The sequence below is a fragment of the Glycine max genome, chromosome 11, assembly GCF_000004515.6.
Source record: "Glycine max cultivar Williams 82 chromosome 11, Glycine_max_v4.0, whole genome shotgun sequence".
Taxonomy (NCBI): Eukaryota; Viridiplantae; Streptophyta; class Magnoliopsida; order Fabales; family Fabaceae; genus Glycine; species Glycine max.
The window spans coordinates 38,749,154-38,769,943 of NC_038247.2; the positions used below are offsets into that span (position 1 = coordinate 38,749,154).

At 34.2% G+C, this 20,790-nt stretch overlaps 2 protein-coding genes across 2 annotated transcripts; both read right to left on the reverse strand.

Moving 5' to 3' along the window:
- Positions 1 to 889: 889 nt before the first annotated feature.
- LOC100815718 (ultraviolet-B receptor UVR8) lies at positions 890 to 5,236 on the reverse strand. The gene is made up of 7 exons (XM_006591415.3): positions 4,984 to 5,236; positions 4,051 to 4,090; positions 3,660 to 3,946; positions 3,185 to 3,534; positions 2,698 to 3,084; positions 1,952 to 2,339; positions 890 to 1,429 (listed from the first exon to the last, which is right to left on the reverse strand). Exons 3-7 carry the CDS (start codon positions 3,885 to 3,887, stop codon positions 1,187 to 1,189), a joined length of 1,596 nt encoding a protein of 531 aa, XP_006591478.1. The 5' UTR covers positions 3,888 to 3,946; positions 4,051 to 4,090; positions 4,984 to 5,236; the 3' UTR covers positions 890 to 1,186.
- An 8,734-nt stretch (positions 5,237 to 13,970) lies between these two features.
- Positions 13,971 to 20,505, reverse strand: LOC100815190 (ALBINO3-like protein 1, chloroplastic). The gene is made up of 11 exons (XM_003538532.4): positions 19,602 to 20,505; positions 18,657 to 18,767; positions 18,343 to 18,417; positions 17,810 to 17,870; positions 17,507 to 17,580; positions 17,288 to 17,392; positions 16,510 to 16,617; positions 16,086 to 16,189; positions 15,796 to 16,002; positions 15,366 to 15,708; positions 13,971 to 14,472 (listed from the first exon to the last, which is right to left on the reverse strand). Exons 1-11 carry the CDS (start codon positions 19,971 to 19,973, stop codon positions 14,401 to 14,403), a joined length of 1,632 nt encoding a protein of 543 aa, XP_003538580.1. The 5' UTR covers positions 19,974 to 20,505; the 3' UTR covers positions 13,971 to 14,400.
- Positions 20,506 to 20,790: the final 285 nt, after the last annotated feature.

Here is a 20,790-nt window from a genome sequence, read left to right on the forward strand (position 1 = left end):
TCAAAATGGAAATTGGACTTAACCACAAAATCAAGAAAGAAGTTTTTACCAACAAAGCACAAGTGCACAACCAACAAGTATAATTAATGTCAAAGACTTTATGATCACTATAAACTCCTAATCCGGGTTCTGAAAAAATCACAATTTAATTTCCAAAAATATTCTAAAATAAACAAATAATCAATCAATAAAAATACAAACCAGACATTATAAGCCAGTAAACATTTTCCTTCTATTTTTAATATAATTAGTATCTTTAAAAGTAATTTAATCTCAATAATAATGATCGAAATTGGTCTTTCAAAAAATTAACTGAAACGAACCAAGGACTAAAATATCCTATATTTATAATCATGAATAAGTCGAAACTAATGTTTGATAAAAAAAAAATAGTAATCTGCTACAACTTTAGTGAACCAATGTTTAAGTGACGGAGTAGTTTTAACTTTATGAAATAATCTTTTTTTAGACAGTTATGAAAGAATCTCTGTTGCGGATAGTGGTGTTAAATGTGTCAAGTTGAATCACCCACATTCTATTTACGGAGTTTCCCAAGTATATCTACTAAGTAGCCCCCACTTAAAAAAAATGGATCAAACTCCTTATTATGTTCTGCTATCTATCAGGTTCTAAAATCAAATAACGATATAAGAATATTTTTATCCAATTTTATTTCTAAACCAATCTACATATCATCATTTGATTTGAGAACTTAATACTGACATAAAAAAAATCGATCTTAATTTTTGTCTTGTTAATAATTGCTACCGGTTCTTGATCACTGGGACACACGGAGTAAATGATCCAAACCATGAGGGTTTTGACTTAGGATGATGAATGAATGCCAAATTTAACAATCTGTATCTAAGCAAATGATCTATGAAAACAATTCAAGACAACTAGGCTATAAATGAACCTTCACCAATGTATCAACTATCAACAACCAGATGAAAGCCTAAGAGTGATGATGAGATATCAACAACCATAAGACAGAAGCTACTAAGGCCCTTGTTAGCTGTTTACCTACCTTGGACCTTCAAGATGCATTCTTTTGATTATATTTACAAAATAGACAAGGAATTTAAATACTAAAATGCTATGCATGATGACCATAAATTAGAGGACAGCATGGTGTAAAGAATTGTGGAGGACTGGGGTGGGGGGGGTTGTGTAAAGGCACAAACAATTAACCAAGATCAATTTCAACCCTTTCTGGATTTCCCCTTTCAGTCTGGTTAGCAACAAGTTCAATTCCTAGCTGTCCTTTGTCTCCAGCACCAAATGCATACAGCTTCCCTGATTCAGTGAGGGCAAAGGTATGAGCATTCCAGTAATTGCAATTGGTCAGACTAATCTGTACCACCCTTTCATTGATCTGTTTCAGTGAAGTGACAAGCTCTGGATCTAACACTTTTGCATGCCTGTTGCCCTGTATATGTACAATCACAACATAGTTAATACTTGTTGTATAGAGATTAATTTATAATTGAGTATGATAAAGTCACTAATATCAACTAATTTATAATTGAGTATGATAAAGTCACTAATATCAACATCTCATATAGGTTTTGTGGTATTTGTCCTCTGGCTTCTAAGGGCTGGCTAATGCTTACGTCCATCATTTAGATTTGAATATGAAACGATCATTACCACATAATATGTACAAGTGGAACTTCTACAAGTTTCAATTTATTATAAGAGAAATGCTGACAACACTCTCTGACGCATACTTTTGAACACAATCTGTACTACTGGCTGAAAGAGTGTGTTAGAGACTGTGTTGCTACTTGCTAGCATTCCTCTTATTGCAATACCAAATTGACTAGAGTTCATGGTGTCATGATTGTGGAAAACGAAAGAGGGGAAGAAAATATGTGAAACACATCACTTGAACCAAGTTAAATAACAAACTCAAATCAAAACATGGAAAAAGGCAGGAAGCAAAACAGACCTGCTCATCATTTCCAGCAGCATTATGCCCAAGACTAGCAGATTGTCCACAGCCAAATGAATACACATCACCATCATCAGACACTACAAAGGTCGTGTAATCTCCTGTTGCAACATGAACAGCTTTGACATTGCTCAATGCTTCCACCACCTTAGGTACTGATTCACATTCTTCATTCCCATGCCCCAAGCAACCATATCGCCCCCATCCCCACGTGCAAACACGGCCATCCCGTCCCACCACAGCAGCATGCCAAGCACCAGCTGCAACGACCATGGGTTGGAGGTTCAGCAGTCCGAACTGTTCGATCAAACGAGGGTACTCTTCATCAGTTCTTGAGCCATGTCCAAGCTTGCCCCCCAAGCCACACCCAACAGAATACACTGACCTGTAAATTTTCAAGGAAGGACAACATAATGAACATTCAAATATTATCACAGTAAGAATGAAGCTAGATATAAGAATCAATAATGTTTGACCACTGTCATGAATCTTGAGGTTGAGGATCCAGACTTCTCGTGCACATACATGTAACAAATGAAAATTAAAAAAGAGGGAAGATATGTTTGTCAGTTAAAGAATACATCATAATGAAAAGAAATTGTCTTTTCCCTCCAGCACCTTAGTATGCTTAAAAATGAGCATGCAAAACTTCCCTAATTTGTATAATATAACTACCAATTAGAGTTGCTCTTTATAAAAAAAAATAGCAATAGGAAGAAAAGGAGAATATAGCTGGAGCTCACATTCCACTGGGTTGACAAGCCAGACAAAGCAGATAGCAATATCCAGCAGCAATTTGCACCACTGGTATGTTTTCAAGAGCACCTAACAAGGGATGAGGTTCCACATCACTTTGATCAGTGTGATGACCAAGTTTTTCATCACTGCCCCAAGAAAATGTATAAACCCTGCCTTCTCTTGATAACACAGCTGTGAAAAAGTTACCAATTGCAGCTTGGACAACAAATATGTTTTTCAAAGACTCCACTATCTGTGGAGCTGCAACAGTTTTAGAACCTTGAACTCCATACTCAGCTTCCCCAAATGCATAAACCTGACCAGAATCACTTACCAACATTGTCCTCCCAGCCCCAGCGGCAGCTTGTATAATTCGAATGCCTTGCAAAGTTCTGAAACACAATGCAGTTCCATTAATTAATTGTTTAAAATCAACTAGTTCACTTGGCAGTTAGCTAGCCTTAAGTTGCCATATAATCCACATGTTCCAACCTTATCGGTCGAGGTCGCCATTCCTCCTCAGTGGTGCCATGTCCAAGTTGTCCAGAACTGTTGGAACCAAATGAATAAACAATCCCTTTTGATGTCACAGCAATGCTGTGACCAGGACCTGCTATAGCCTGAGATTTCTCCCTCCTGCAACATGCCTCTCCAGCCATCAAATACCTCAGCACCAGTTTCCATGAACCTCCACACCTTAGCTTCAAATCCTGGCGTTGTTCAGTTGTCATTGGCTTGAATATGGCTCTCTTCTGGCACATGTCCAGTGCGGCGAGCTCAGATAAGGACAAGTCCGAATCCGGAGCAAAGTTTGCCGGCTGCCTGAAGAAGGAGCATGTTGCCTGCAACAGGCACATAAAAAAACAAAAAGAAAAGCCAGCATACAACATTATTGCCACATTGATTGTTTTTGTTTGGTACTATTCACAATCACAAGTTCACATAAGCAAAGCATGATAACACTTGCCTCTAGTTTAGCAAGGTCTTGAGGGTCCAAATTGCATGCAGTGAGAACATGAAGGACAATGGAGGGATTAGCAGACAAGGGAAACTCTCCAGGAGTGGAGTCCCCAAAGCAATGGCGTTGCTGCCTTTGAAATGTTGGAAGTGGAGTGGCAATAATGGCAGTAATTGGCTGGTCAGGGATGTTATGGTATTGGATAGTTGGGGTTCCGCTGGTTGTGGCATCCATCATGGGCACTGCCAAACCTTATGCAGTGCCCAAACTTTGCAGAAGAAAAGATCTAAACTGTTCTGGGAATTATGGAAAATATGTGCAAATTTATTACTACTTTACATTCATTAATTTCTCTGTTTCTCTAAATTTATAGTAGCAACTCTTGCAAAAAAGTGTGTACCTCAAAAATATAACTGACTAGCAAATCTCAGGTCTCAAACCTACAAACAAAAACATACTTACATAAACCCATTATGTGACACACACAAAAAAGGGAAAAAACTGAATTATATGACCAACTGTCTCCATTTATTGTGGCATTATCAATTATGATTTACGAGCTACAATCATCACAAGGCACGCATTTAGATTTTAGACCCACAAAATCATGAATCTCCTATGAAAGAGGAGGAACAACAAGACCAAAAAAATAAAAATAAAATAACAAATACGAGATAGAAAAAAAAATCAGAATCAGAGAAGGAAATCCACACCGATCGTTGTATAAAACGCTTGATTTAGATGTTAGATGACCCAGATGAAGAAAAAAACATGCAAAAAGAGAAAACAAACAGAATATTTGAAGGTGAATCCAAAGATAAAAACTTTGAGGGGAAGTATGGTATTCATTCCCCCAAACGGTGGGATATTCCAAAACAAAAAAGAAAGGAATTTTGCCAATTTTTTAATCCAAGTTAAAAATCTCTATTCACGTGAAGTCATCGTAATTCATCAAAGTGAGATCACCCCAATGAAAAGGAATAATCGACCCAGCAAAATCATCTTCCATGGCCAAACACCCAGAAACAGGGGCTTGTAAATGGAACCGCTTTTGCAACCAATTATTCAAGGATAGGTGAAAAAAAAACATTTTTTTATAATATATTTTGATTTTTGTATTTTGGGTATGACTTTCCCAGATCGTAGAATTATCAGTTTAATCCAATTCATCAAGTACACTTGCTGAATACGCAACCAGAAAAAAAAAAGGTAAAAGAAAAAACAGGGGATTCAGGGGAAGGAAGAACAAAATCATATGATCAACAAGTTTCCGATGAGTGACATTATGATCATCACAGATCGAATGAATAAAAACATGGAAAAGGGTGATTACGTATCGTAGACACCCAGGATTCCTGAAATTCAATCTGCATCGGTGGAGGAGAATCTCACGGGAATGAAATTTTTTCACGTTTTTGTGAGAGCCAACTTTGAGATCAAACAAAGGTAGACAGAGATGGGTTTTTGATCGGTTAACGTTGGACAGTGTGTGGGTGGGGTGCTTGCAAGGTAAGGAGATTGAGAGAGAGAGTTTTGTTGAGAGAGTGAATGAATGAAACGGAATGAATGATTTTTTAGCTTTTATCTTCTTCTCTTCTTTATTATATCTGATTTCTTCCTCTTTTATTTATTTTTGTTTATATTTATATATGATGAAGTGGTGGTGATGTGTCGCTTTGACAATGAAGCAGGAAATGCTATGCCTCCTAATATTCATAGGGGGATGTTGATTAAAAAGAAAAATATTTAATATAAAAATTATAAGAAAGAATAAAAATATTATAAAAAAATTTAATTTTTTATTTTCAATAAAAATATTTTTATTTTAAATTTTTTAATTAATATCCTAAAAATACTAATTAATATTTCTTATATTTATATTAGTGTGGGCATCTTACACCAAAGCTAACTCTTTTAGTTTTCCTATGCCATACCCCTGGTTCAACCTAACTTCAAGCCAGGTTTGGTAAACTCCAAATATAATTTTGGCATTTTTCTAATAAATAAATAATCACCTTGTGCATGTAACATCTCTCAATTCTACTTGTTTCTATATTATAAATTATAAATTAATTAAAAAAATTTAATGTATACGATTCATAAATAAATATTATCTTATATAAATAAAGTTTATAATAAATAAATACACTTGAATATATAAATATGTCTCCTTATATAGGTAAATGTATAAGCATATGTTTGGATAAAAGTTAATAAAATTGATTTTAGTTAAAAATATTGATATTGAACTAATGTGATTTATTTATTATAAAATTAAGTTAGGAATAAAAGTTAATAAAAAATTTAGATATAACACATAAGTTATTCAAAGTTATTTCAACTTAAAATCAATTATAATTTTTTTAACATAAAATCAAACATATAAAAATATATCTAAAATCAATTAGAAATCCAAAATCAAATTCTACAACACTAAATCAAACATCACTAATTTTATCTATACTCTCTCATTACACCACTCTCCTTCAAAACGATTCTTATTTGAATATTCCTCCTATCAATGTGGTGAACTTCACTTTCCTTAAATGAGTCTCATATTATGTTTTTAATATCAACTGAATTGTTTAGTAAGTGATAACCGAATATTAAAAATCAATTTCAAATATTTTGCAATTCAATTACGCTCCTAGAGATATGATTCCATGATATTTATATTTATATTAATTGAAGAGTTTAACTTATTTTTTTTTATCTCTTTCGATCTATTATTTTTTTTAAATAGTTCTAATTTTAATTTGAATGTTTTAAAAAAATCAAGAATTAATAATAACAATATATGACGGAAGAGTGTAGTCATTTGTCAATAATTTTAAAATAAATGCATTTAACAACAAGCACAAAAAATTTACTTCTCATTTTATTTGTCAATAATTTGAGATAATATAGCAAAATTCATGTTATTTATTTGCTTTGTCGTTTGTGCTGAATAAATAGATAAAATTTTCCAAAAAATATAAATAAATAGATAAAAAAATCACTGCACACGTTGAAAAAGGACACCGCATAGAGTTTAAGGAGTTGAATGGTTGTCGAATGAAGCATATTATTCAATTCAAATGTTAAATCATTGATTGTAGGAATTAACTATTTTCAGTATAATAAGCGGTTAAGATTATTTAGAGTGTTTGCCTGTTAAATCAAGTCAGTTTAGAGAATAAACTCATTCAATTTTATTGATTTTTTATTTTTATCATTTTGACACTTTTTTTATGATGCGAAAGTAAAAAAAAGAAAATTAAAAGAAGGAACAAATAAAAGACTATAGACATGTCTAATAAACAAATTTCCTAGGACATCAATCATTAATATATGTTTAGTTTAGGACGACAAGTATTCAAAATAAGAAGATGATCGTTTTCTACAATTTCCTTTTTTGCGAGCCAATCAACACAAGCGTTCCTTTCATGAAGGGAGTGCCTGAACGTGAACTTCCAATGAAGGTGGAGGAAGCTTCTAATCTTTTGAATAAGAGGATAGAAGATATGAAATGAAATTACTCCATCTGTGATGAGTTAAAGAGCCACTTTTGAATTTGATTCACAAGTTAGATGGTGAGATCCTTCGAGCCAAGCCACACCAATGCCATGGTATATAACTTGATGTTTTGCATTTGTGTTGGATGAAATTCCACATGATCCAATGACCATGATTGTCCTGAATAAGACTGCCAAACCCCGCCTTGCCCGGGTTACCAAAAGAGCTGCCATGGAACGTTGAGTTTGTGCTCTCTAGGTTAAGGTGGTTGCCACTGGATGAGCCTTTGTTGTTGTTGCAGGTCTTGGTAACTATTTCGAGTAAACTAAGGATCTGGTTCATCACTAATACGACACGAATGACAAGATCCGAAAAGACTTCCTTGTTCCTTGCCTTCCAAATGTGCCAACAAGAAATAACAAAAAGATCGAACTCCATGGTCTGCCAAGCAGATCCTTTGAAGCCAAGTCGAGCTATTATCATCTAAAGCATGAACTTGAACATCCAGCTGAAGAAGATTCCAAATCATAGCAGCCTTTGGGCAATGAAGAAGAAGATGTAGGATAAACTAATGCAAATAACCACACATGCAATAAGAGCATTCATTGACAATATGCTTGTTAGTGCGGAAAAGATTAGTTGGGAGACTTTAATGATTAGTCAACCAAAGAAAGTGTTTAATATTTTCTGGGAGCCTAAGAGCTCACACCCAAAAACTCCTTCTTGTGGAGCTAGCAGTGGATTGGTGAGGTTGGGTTAGCCAATGGAATGCAGAAGAGGTAGTGTAAGCAACATCAGAGGAATGTCCCATGTGATCTCATCTGAAAGGCTATGGACTTCTCCCTTCAACCAATCAGGAATGGTTGTAGATACCCTGTCCCAATTCCAATTACCACCATTCCACAAGTCCTTTAAAGTGATACCAACATCTTGCAACTGAATCTTAACACCACCAAGCTGTTTACCAATAATGCCCTTGATACTCCATCTATCATACCAAAGCATGAGAGGTATCTTTTACCTGCCCTTGTTTATCTTTTACCACACTAGGTATATTTAATCATGAGACTCGTGATCTTGTTTCTTCTTCTTCTTAGCACGGTCTGAGCATGAAAGAATCTTGTATGTGTCCATTCGAAATTTCTTCGAAGGGCATGCTGGACTCATATATCTCTACCCCAGCATGGTTTGTAGTCATAATATTGACCCCTTGATCTTTGGCGGAGTCTTCATTAGACTGCGAAACCTTTGGATTTGTATTTGATTTGGTTGATTTCTTTCCTTTTGAGGATTGCTTTTTTGATGTTCCATTGCGGGCCCTTTTGTTTTTTGTCACATATTTGGAGGAAGAAGCACCATTAGCATTAGTATATGGGGGGCCACTTTAGACTGCACGTGATTGGTAATATTATCTCCAATATTTTTTCCTCCATTCCTTTATTCCCTGATGAATCCTTCACTTTTTGTTTCTGTGCTAGATTGGCTTTTTTTATTATTCTTCCTCTTGACTATCATCCATTCACCGTGTGTAGGATCGTTGTTGTCATTAAAATTTCCTTACCCCACCTCATTAAATTTATGTCAAAACCTGCTTTCAACTTTCCACAGAGCCTGCATGGAGAGTCTGTCTTTCATCGTGAGATATGCTTCACCATTAGGGCATCCTTCCACGGTGCGCAAAGTCCTTCAAAGACTGAATCTTCAATAATGACCATAGGCTTCATTGGATTGTCATCCTCATATACGATCTTAGCCAAATTTTCCTTCACAGGAGGCTTCTCAATATTGTCCATAACCTTGTCTCGGAATGAGATCTTCATAGGACGGTTGTCGTTTCCCCCTCCGTTGTCCAGAGGCTTGTTACCCATGCTCACGTCGCCCATTCTGCTCCCAGACAAAACAAAACCCGAACCCATATTTTTCATTATAAACTATCTACATTTTAATTTTTTTTAGTTGAGAAATATAAATAACTGTGATGACTGAGGAGTTATTTGTATGATCGAGAGATAATTTTCAAAATCAGTTTAAAAATAAATAGTCCAAAAAATGTGTATACTAAATATAGATATTTTTTATAAGATAGAAAATAGTATTTTTTATACATAAATACTAAATGATATACTAGTTAAATAAGAATAAGATAAAATAAAAGTATATTATAAACCCCTATAATGTATAATATTTGATCTTTGATGTATAGAAGAAAAATTGTTAAATAATATATATCATTATATTTTGTGTTTAATTAAAACTGATAGAATATAATATAAAATATGAGTGAATCATTAATTGAGTCTTAAAATTGTAATAATCAATTAAATTGGTTTTTGAAATTAATAAAATAGAAAAATAGAAAATTATAAATTATCAATCTGAAATTTTAATAATAAAGATAAAATTGATTCTCGAAATATATGTTTTAACATATTCTCAAAATTTTAAAAATGACATATCTGGCATTATAAATCATCAATCATTTATTTTTTTTGCTAGAAATTAATGTCATCTAATATTGTCATTCAATCAAACAACACATTCAGAATACCTATGCTGTGATAGACTCTAATCAAACAGCTTATTCTAAATACTTATTTTGTAAATAACTGTGATAGACCTAAAAGTCCGATTCCAATCGTTACTCTAGCAAAAACACAGAAAACAAAACAGTTTTACTTGTCCATTTAAGTAAATTAAAGATTGGACAAGGTGGATAGATTCAATTTTGTTGACTCCAGAGAGATGGAAAGTCAGAAAATAGTCTTAGGCATCATATTCATGGTGTTTCTTAAAAATTGATATGGGTCACTAGCGTGACTAGAGCCATTTCAGAATTCTATTTCAGGGCGACTTATTTGCATCAAATACTGATCCCTTTGTAACTTTTTTTTAAATGCATAATTTGGTTAACAGATGAAATTGAATCCTTTGTATCTCCCTCCTTAATGCACCGGTATGAAATCAAATAATACAGCACCTAAGCTTTTTTTAAATTGGTAACTGTTAATATGCACAAACATGCTAATCGCCTTTTATATGTGTATCTGACAAAAACTGAATGGATGAGATCATGAGACAGTGAGACACAGTGACATTGATATATTTGGTTTGACATGGGGTGGGAGAAGTAAAATTAACAGAGACTACTGTAATTTTACTCATGTACGGTTTACACCAAAACGATAAACAATCTTGGACTATCATTGACATAATTAAATTTGCACCGTTCCTTCCAACCTTTCATTTTTGCAATTAATGTGTATACGTATATTTCCCCTCCCGGTTATTCTTGAAGCCACAAGGAACACATAATTTTCTCAAATCCCAAGAGTAGTGCATGAACGAAAGTTCCATTTTCCTGCTGTTCTTTATTTCTTAAACAAAAGAAATTGTTTTGCCCCTCAATGTTGGAAAAAAGAAGGGTAATTTATCATGGACAAAAGACCCACGTGTTGAAATTATAGCATGTAGCGGGTCACTTCAGGACTAAGAAAATCATCTACAGCTTTTACCTCATGCATGCCTCATGGTGTGGTGTAATTTGCTGGCCAAAGCGTGACAAAGAAATCTTACATATATGTAAACACACGCACTATCAGTACTAAATGTTCCTGTAATTTTCCTTCTGCTGGCACTTTCATTCACGTCCAAAGGACCTAGCTAGGTAGAAAATAAACATGCACGCATGGTTAAGTTGCTCAATAATGACAGCATGTCTCTTAGGTGTTGTCAGTTGTCATGAATCATGATTAATTCAAAAATTTAATGATTATGCAGTAAAAAAATTTAGACGATCACTCAAATATAAATCACTGGTAGTATAATTTTAAAATAATTTTTATAAAAATCAATAAATTGGTAATATATAATAAAATATAATTGAATGATAATATATAATTATTTTACACGCATAACCTATTTTTTTATTAATTTAAATAATAAATATTATGGTTTCTGAAAACTGGCCAGAGCAAAGTAACAGAGAAATGTGGTAGAATAGTACTAGCCACAAACACATAAATCAGTTAATTAAGTGTTCAGCTGCAAAAAAACTAATTAAAAAACACTGCTTTTTGGCCACGGTGAAGATTGAGAACTGTAATTTAATTTACGCTTTTTTAAAGGGAAATAAAAAGGCTTAGATATGATTTCCGCCAGTTACTTGCTTTTGCGAATCTTGTTCTCCCACATCTTTAATTAAATGCACGCTTTAGCATCTTCACCATTCATATTTCGGTGCTTTAATTTGTGAAAAAGATAAGTCAGTTGAGGTGTGGTCAAAGTTGACCTTTCTATCACCTTTGAATATCTCAGATTCAATGGCGTTAAATACAATAATCACAAAATCATATGATTGGCAAAACTGAGGAAGAAAAAAAAACCCAGCTTTTTAAGGTATTAAGGTATTTAACGACCCAATTGAATGAGTAAAATTATTTTGCTTACAATTTTGTCATTTAAATTTGGATTTTTTGTCAAATGCATTTTGATTTTGAGTATCTTTGAGAAATATTTTAAGATAGTTTATAGTGTTTTTTTTTTTAGTTTCAAAAGTTTATTTGACTATAAGGTGTGTACTACTCATAAGGTAATTGAAAACATATAAATTAGACTTGAAAAACATAAAAGTTTGTAAAGTAGTTGATTAAATAGAAACATATAAATTAGTAGTATACATCACTTTTAATAATGCATCATCTCAAAGTGAATTGAAGTAACTTCTAAAAATAAGATATAACACTATTGCAGTGTAATTTAATCTATTCCCCTCTCTCTCTCTATTTCTGGTGAAATAAGACATGAAAAAATACAAAAGGCATTTTCAGGAAAACGAAAATGTTGACAGAAGAAAGAGATAAAAATACTTTTTACTCGGGTCGTGTAAAAAAAGGTAATAAAAATGGAACATGAACATTGATTCTCAAGTTGTAATAACTAGCATGTGTGCCAGCTGTTGAAGAAGAAGAAAGGGTGAAGCATCAAATATTTGTTACACTTAGGGTTGAAGAATGCTTGTCCGGCCCTGTCCTACAATCGTGGACCATCTCTGTTCAGTGTATTGTCACTTGTCACCAACAAAGAAACTCTATCAATCATACATTAATCAAAATCAAACTTTATATATCACTTCAGTTCATAAAACAACTTACATTCTACTCATGAGTTAAGGAGGTTAGTAAAGCAAACTGTGTTTTTCTAATGAACAAAATGCTCCATTCCATCAACTTAAAAAGTACGGAAAAATCCTCGGAACCAAATAAAATGTAGCCTCGTAGGTAAAAAAACATTACTCATTATAATTATGACGTGCTAGGCATGCTCGATCAGTCTCAAATCTGTCTCCTCTTCCGCATTCCGTCATAGATTCGTAGTTGAGACTTGGGACTTAGGACTTTTTCATTTACCCATAAGAGTCTCCTTCAATCTACTTAATTAGAGATTAGTTTTACTTATAGTGTGTGACTACTGGTTTAAAAAAATTTTACACATGAGAATCGAATATTATTCTCTCACTAAATAAATTGTTTCCACATAGGTGAACGTAAGACCTTACACCATTATACTAATCCTTTGGATTACCCATAAACTATTTATGCATTACACCGAATCTCCTTCTTGAACGTACTTATTTACACCATCTTCTAGTTTATCCTTCAGAATGTTGTACATGCTTATAGACTACACTATTAGTACGAAACACATTTTGCGGCTCATCCTCATCGACCAAGAAGATTTTAATGCTGAAGTGCGCGCACATGTATGCCAATTGCCAACTGCTATGCTTTACTAGCGTGTAAAAAAAAGACTTCTTGCTGCTAGCACTGCATGGTGATGCAAATGATACATTGGCATTTGGCCGTTACTTTGTTAAAATCTATGACTTCACCCAAAGGCAATGTATAGCTTGTTTGAAAATTCATTGATAATAAAAGAATCACGTTTAAAGTCATCGAAAGCTATACGTAACTTTTCAAAATCACAGCCAAGATGAAAAAAATTACGATCAAGATATGGAACCAAACATTCACTTAAGAACGCGATAAACAAGGAGGAAGATCTCTACTTTTAATGTATTTCGGTACCAGCGACATTGCCTCGCATAAACGAAAAATAGCAGAATAAGGAACGTAGGCATGTTACAAATAAAATGACTAATTCAAATCCAATGACAAATACTGTGAATACTCGTGAGATGCCGTATGCATGAGTATGTCAATTTAGGCCACACCAACTTGATGTCGTTATCATATCATAGTTTCCAAATTGAAAATATAACAGGCGGATAGGGGCATAGGACAGTTAAAAGTTTTAAGATTAAATATGTTTAAAGTCTCGAAATAATCAAATTTGATAATTTATCAGTGATCTTAAATATATTTAAGACAAATTTTTATTATATAGGATAGTTGTCAACCAGAACATTTGTACAATTCAACAAAACTAATGAAATTGAGGCACACACGCAACGTCCACCTCAAAAGTGCGTGTGCTGAACACACAATGGACCACATTAACAAGGAAAGTGTTGAACAATCCGTCCAATGCGGAGAATTGCGTCAACAATTGGAACATGGCATTCAAAAGCTTCACTTTGCTGGGGCAACGACTTAAAGCACTAAAATACAATGAGCTTATTACTTTCTAAAAACTAGTGTCTCAAAGAAAATATACCTTAACTTCACGTCAAAGGTATGGCTTGGATAAATTCCCATTAAACCTCATCATTTTAAACCGTCAAAATTGGTACAACTGTGCAAGTCAATAGCTAAAAATATCACGACAAAATATAAAAAGCCCACTATTTAGTCCTGTTACGTGACGATATTTTAAGGAGAAAAAAAAGCATTATGGATATTTTCCTATCACGGTTTCTCCGGGATATACAGACCCAGGCCTGCATTTGTTGAACCATTACAGTGACAAACAAAAATAGTACCAAAGATGACAAGCTGACTATAAAGGGTATTGTGAAACATCTGTTCTAATGGGAATTCATCCATCTTTGTCAATGAAAATTGATAAAAAGAGTATAATACAAACTAGCACTATATGGCTGTAAAATCAGCCATCAAATCCAAGCACTCCCTCTGCCAATATAGAAACATTGAATCTCATTCATTCCACCATTTCTGTGGCAATGTACAGTCTTTAACCAGGCAGACCCCAAATTGAAAGGGAGGTTGCGTTTCCCATATGGCATATAGATGGCAACTGGGCCAGTCAATCTCCAAGCAGATCAATCTCTTTTAGATAGTCAATCCTTTGTCTCTTCCGCAGGAGGTTGTTTGTTTGTGGTGGTTGTAGTTGTTAATACTTCTCTTGGTTCCTGTAAAATTATGGATTAGCCACTGATAATTGTTCAATTCATGAGGTTGTAATTTTTAAGCTGATGCTAAAAGAATGGTTCCTCTCAGCACCAGAGAAACAATATAAAGGGAAAAAAAGAAAAAAAAAATACAACTTATTATCCACTGACTTTGTATCAAATCATAACTCAAGACTAGCATTATATTGCACACTATAATTTAGTGTATTTGAAAATCCAAATATTGATTTTGTGAGTGATCATATATATATATATATATATATATATTTTGTTTTGCATAAATACATTTCAAATATATGCTACAAAATCAAATGAGGCAACTTTTTGTTGTCCATTTACTACTCCAGACATGGAGAGAAAAAAAATGCTGAGATTGTTCTTTAAATTTTTTGAAATAAAATGAATTGTTCATGGTGGGATGCTGAAAGGCTATGGAGGGAAGATGAGTAAATATTGGGGAAGAAGTGGGAAAATGCAGAGTTTTCAATTTTTTATTTAAGAAAAAGAGTTCACTTAAATTCCCCTTAAGGGAGGTTGTTGCATTTAAATGAAATCCAGGTTTTTGGTCATTAAATCTTGGTGTGCAATGCTAATATACTCCAACTAAAAGAGGTTGCTCAGGTTGGAGTATATTAGCAACCTCCTCTTTAATGTATTTTCATTATAATGTAAATTTTATATAGGAATTATTAAAAAATTGAATTTATTGTTTTTAATAAAATTTACATGAAATTCAATCAATAATTACTTACAGCCCTTACAGTAATATGCATGTTTGATTCATTTTTTTTAAGAAATAATCTCTTATTCTAGCATATCCACGAATGAAGCAAATGTATATTTAACAAATAAATATTAGGAAAAATGCCCTATATTCATGAGTGCAATAATACCTTGTCTAAAATTTTCTCGTTTATCTCAACATTGTTGAAATGAGCAGAACCTTCATTATTTTCTGTCTCAGATGTAGATGTAGAATTCTGATTTCCCTCCAAGTCTTTACTTAATGGATTACCATTTACTACTCCAGATATGGAGGGATCAGTATCTGAAGCCAAAGACCGAGATTTTTCAACAACTAAATCACCTCCAGTTTGATTCTCCACTTCAACTGTTTCCTCAAGTGTCTTGTCTACTTTAGTTTCTCTAGCTGCTGCTTCCAAGGCTTTCCTTTTTTCTTCTTCTTCTTCTCTTTGTTGTTTTCTTCTTGCCTCTTGCTCTTTTATTAGCTTAAATCTGCAACAGAAACAGGAGCACAATTACAACAGATGAAAATAAACTAAATAGCATATGAAATGAGTGTAACTACCTACAATTACTAACCTTTCACCAGGTTGTGGCCCCTCTGATGTTTTCTCACTTAGTCTGGCTTCTTCCGCTGTTGTGGAATTTAGTTTAGACATTGACTTCTGAACCTGTGTTAGGTCATTCTTCATGATATCATCTGGGACTTGCCTCACAGGATTTTTAGCACCTCCTAACTTTTGAAGCCATACTTGTTGTGCAGTGCTCAATATATTATTTGTTAACCTGCACAGCATAAACATAACAGGTAAATATAGATAGATAAGGTTAAATAAACAAAACCAACTGTAAGCTTTACCTATGCTCACCAGTAAAGGCTAAGACCAGAAGGAACTGAGAGAGCAAAGTAACCAATCATTAATGGAAGGAAATTGGTCAAGGCTTGAGAACTTTTCATGTTGGGATCATTAGGCTGGAAGTTGACATGGAAAATGACAAATAACTCAGCTACCAATGTAAACACAAAGATGCACTTTAATGTGTTGACACATAAAGTAAATCCACATATTAGATGAAAAGGTAATCTGGTTAGGTAGCCACACTATGGATACAAAAAGGCCAAAATTAATCCAATATACCAACATATAGTGTTAATTGGCAAGCAGCTTGAAATGCATTCTACTTAAAGCTATAATAAAACTCTTATAAAGCACAATAAGGTTCATGAATAGAATTAGGATTAGAACAGAACCTAGATGCATCTGGTTTAATTGTGCATGCAACATGACTGACCTGTGATGACTGCATTATTTGGACAGAGATGTACTGAGAGACGACCAGCAACACAGGCAAGACCAGGTAAGCCAATGTATCTGACCATCCGAGGGGAGGGTGACCATCCTGAAGACAAAGGAGTAAAGAAAAAAAAACATTAAAACAAAATTCACATTTATATCCACCTAGAATCTGCAATAAATCACCAACAATGTGAACAAAAACCAAAATAATATATGGCAAATTTCATACAATAATCTAGATCAATGAAAGCGAATTAAAATTCTAAAAGTATCTGTCCCACTTGACAAACTGAACATAAGCATTCATTCAATTGTTACACAGCTATCCTGCCTTTTCTCATTGTGTAACCCACACTAGAGACACTAGTGGACCAATACACACACACACACACACACACCAGCTTATACTAAGACATATGCCACAGTTTGCTTTGAGAATATTTTCACAAGCATATATTTTACCTAACACACCCTCTGAAGTCCAGAATGCATTCAACTTTGGTACATATAAGATTGTGATTTGTGCACCCCCAAAGGTGGAGGCTTCCCTATGATCTGGGTAACTTGCGACAGACAAAGAACTTTTCTTATATAAGAGTGGGCACCACAATTAGAACAATGGAGAGTTAAGCATTCTCCTATTATAAACAATGAAAATAACATCAAGTTGCCAATGGCATAACCTTAAAAAAAATGGCAAAACAAAAAACCACAAGATTACAAAATTAATATCTATAACATATGAAAGTTTACTTTCTATGAGAGATACTCACCACGAAAGGAAAAAGCCAAGAGATACCACTGCCATTCTGACGAGCTGCAACTGTAGTTGGACCAGCAAGGGAAGGTATCCAGAAGAAGCCTTCAGTAAGGAGCCCCTTTGTATATCAGACAAATGCATAACATTAGCCATGGAAGATAAGAGTCATATATACCCCAAAAAATGGTATAGTTGACTATCAAATATCCAATCAACATTACAAGCTGCATACCTCATCTGCCACACTTGAAAGGGCTCGATATAGCCCAATCCACACTGGTATTGTTGCGAGTGTAGGCAGGCATCCTGGGAAAAAATAAAGACATACTAACAAGAATTACCAACTTCATGTTTAAAAAATCAGATAATGCTTATAGTTCCATAGAATAGCCAAAGAAACATTAGGAGGAAAATTATGGAAATAACTTGGAAAACAACAACACTTGTGATATGAAAGCTTCGGAAGGCACCATCCTCAAAGCCAAAAGAAATATCAATAAATCATTTGCAGCAAGGGCAATAACGGAATGAATACCTGCTAGAGGATTAATGTTGGCTAGTTTATACAACCGAGCAGTTTCGAGTTGAATTCTCTCCTGCAAGAAGACAATATATAAATCTTCACATTTGAACTATTTTATAGAATTCCATTCGTTAGAGGTTGCAGAGTCAAAATGTTTGGAATCCTCAAAAGTAGCAAATTATTTGATTAGATTTCTAAATAAAAAAATCTATGATAGAACCCTTTTATAAAAAATGGGATTTGAACTGATTTAAAATCAAATCCTATGTTTGGAACTCATAAAAATGAAATTGATTTTTATTTTATCAACAAGGATATTCAGTAAGGGTAAAATGAATCAATTCTCACAAATCCTGCTCAATTTGATAGGATTCGTAAAAAATCAAAAGAGATCCATGGAGTTTAAAAATCAAATCAAGGATGAAAGTCATGCTTCTATGGTTAAAGTTTCCAGGCAATATCTAAATATTTACCCAATGGTAGTTCCTGCAGTAGTTTAATTGTTATAAAAGAGATTTTATTGGAGAAAGTAACACTTAAAATACCTGATCACCAGCATAACGCTGCTGGATGGCCTTTACTTGTGGTTGCAAAGTTCGCATAGCTAAGGAAGATTCTACCTGAGAATAATCACTCAGAATTTTATGTAACTGAATCATGATGAATATGATAAATGGAAGAATATTCTATCTATTACCAAGTTTTTTAATGTCAAAAGCAATAATAGTCAGTTAACAGTGATAAATGTATGAGATTCAAAAGATCACGGCCTGTATTGATGATTTTCAACATATTTCAACAACTACATAGTTACTGATGATTTTCAACACATTTCAACAACTACATAGTACATACAAACCTGTTTTTTGGTTAATGGAAAAGTGGCAGCTTTTACAAGAACCGTGAGCAGTATAATTGCAAAACCATAAGCATACGGGACATGCAAAGCAGAAAGCCCGTCCTTGAGTACCTGAAAAAATGTAAATTACTTCCCCTCAGAATTACTGAAACAGTATGTAATCGCAAAAGTAGACCCGTGTGTACTTATAAAAGTACAATTTTGAATCAAAATAGCAATCTAATTCACACATAACAATAAATCACAAGCAATGCTATATCCTCCTGTTAATCATTCTACTCTATAAGAATAATACTTCATGCATGACTGATAACAATAAACTGCAACTTTCTTTGATTAAGTTTGTCAAGTTAGCAGTCTTCAAACAGTAAAACTTATACAAGGTGAAATTTGACCGGAATAAATTACTTCATTACTATGCAAAATTGTGCATGTTTGGTTTGCAGTTGGTAATGTTGCGGTGCACATTCCAATGTAAGTCCAACGAATAAAAGTAAAATGAGCGCAGGAGCAAGAGTCCTGATCCTTTGGCAGAATTACTTTTGCCTCAAACGTAATTTTGAACTGAAAACCAAACATGCTCGTTATCATCATCATAACTTCAAAGTCCTTTCTGTGGCAACTAGACCTAGTACGGGAAATTAAATCGCTAGAATCAAAGTGGAAATAATGATATTTCGCATTTCTCAGCTACAACAGCGAATACCACAAACCAACCGCACTGGAACCCTATCCTACCTACAACTAGCAATAATTGCACACTGTAGAGAGCTATAATCTTATTCCACTTTTCCATTCTATGATTCTAATTACATTCTCTCCAAACACAGAATCACAAGCTCCGTCCAGTGCGATGATAAATTGACAATTCAAATTGCAGTTTGGATTTCACTCATCAAGAAAACCAAATCAAATCGAAGAGTTCGGAGCTTGAGGGAGCAATACCTTGAGAACCGTCTCCATGTAATTGGCAATTCCGGAAAGCCAATCGTTGCTCTGTTTGGCGGCATAGGAAGCCGCAACCGTATCGGAAGAAGAAGAAGAAGACGAAGAAACGGCGGCATCGGCAATCGTGTAAAGAAGTCCCTCCGCTCGGCCGAACAGTTCTCTGAGAACGCCTTCAGCTTCATCCGGCTCGGGCAAGAAATCGGGTTTGAATCCGAACCGGGCGACGGTAAGCGAACCGCGAAGAAAGTGTCTGGTGGTCGAACCGGAGAAAGCATGGGAGTGAGGTCGGTGCGGGAGGTGGCTCGTGCTCCGGTTCCCCAACAACGGACCATAGACTATGTTCGGCGCGCAAGGTAACAGAGCTGCCATGATATTCGGTTCGCAACGAACCGGACGGTTCAAAGGAAGAAATAAAAGAAACAAAGTACTCCCCGGTTCGGTTGAAAGTAGATAGCAGCAGCGCAACACAAATGCGAAGAGATTGTGGTGATATTGTTGGAGTTCCTCTCCTCCTTTCTTGGGTTTTAGAAATTCAAAGGGCCCACCAATATCATATTTAACAAATATAAAAATAAAATATCACCACTCTAGAAACTAGAAAAACTGTAATAAACTGTTACTGTAAAAAAATATATATATATCTATGCTGTTAATTAATTAAAATTATTATTAAAATCACTAAGATAATTATTGTAAAAAATAATATATATATTATATACATGAATTTATAATTTAAAAACAGTATAAAATAATTACACTAATCCTAGTATTTTCTACTTCTTTTTTTGGTCAACTCTCCTAACTAGGTTTCATCATGCTTTCTTAATTTCACGTGATCATTTTTTTTTTCAAACTATATGATTGATGTACATCGGCACCGAACATATTATCACCTTTGTAACGTGACAAAATCAGACTCAAAAAATCTAATCTCGATATATATAGAAGAAAAAAAAATACTCCATCGGAGTCAAAAGTCAAGACATTATATTAGACTGTTTGACTTGAGCCCGTCAATGATTTGGGCTTGCATTCGTAGTTTCTATGTGAACTGAGCGAAGCCCAACTAAACACATACTATTTCATGCTTGCAGGCTAAACGGTAAGTCATCCCAAGCAAATCACTATTTTTGTCTACATCATTCTCATTAGTTCTTAAAATTAAGACAATTTTAAATAAATTTTT

Bases quoted from the DNA above. Each gene is read 5' to 3' on its own strand.
- LOC100815718 (XM_006591415.3), bottom strand. From the start codon at position 3,887: ATGATGGATGCCACAACCAGCGGAACCCCAACTATCCAATACCATAAC. The intron at 3,535-3,659 runs GCAAGTGTTATC...TGCCTGTTGCAG, and splicing joins AAGACCTTGCTAAACTAGAG to GCAACATGCTCCTTCTTCAG. The intron at 2,340-2,697 runs GTGAGCTCCAGC...GAAAATTTACAG, and splicing joins GCTTGTCAACCCAGTGGAAT to GTCAGTGTATTCTGTTGGGT.
- LOC100815190 (XM_003538532.4), bottom strand. From the start codon at position 19,973: ATGGCAGCTCTGTTACCTTGCGCGCCGAACATAGTCTATGGTCCGTTG. The intron at 17,393-17,506 runs GTATGCAGCTTG...TGATATACAAAG, and splicing joins TTTCAAGTGTGGCAGATGAG to GGGCTCCTTACTGAAGGCTT. The intron at 16,190-16,509 runs GTCAGTCATGTT...GTCAACTTCCAG, and splicing joins AAATAATGCAGTCATCACAG to CCTAATGATCCCAACATGAA.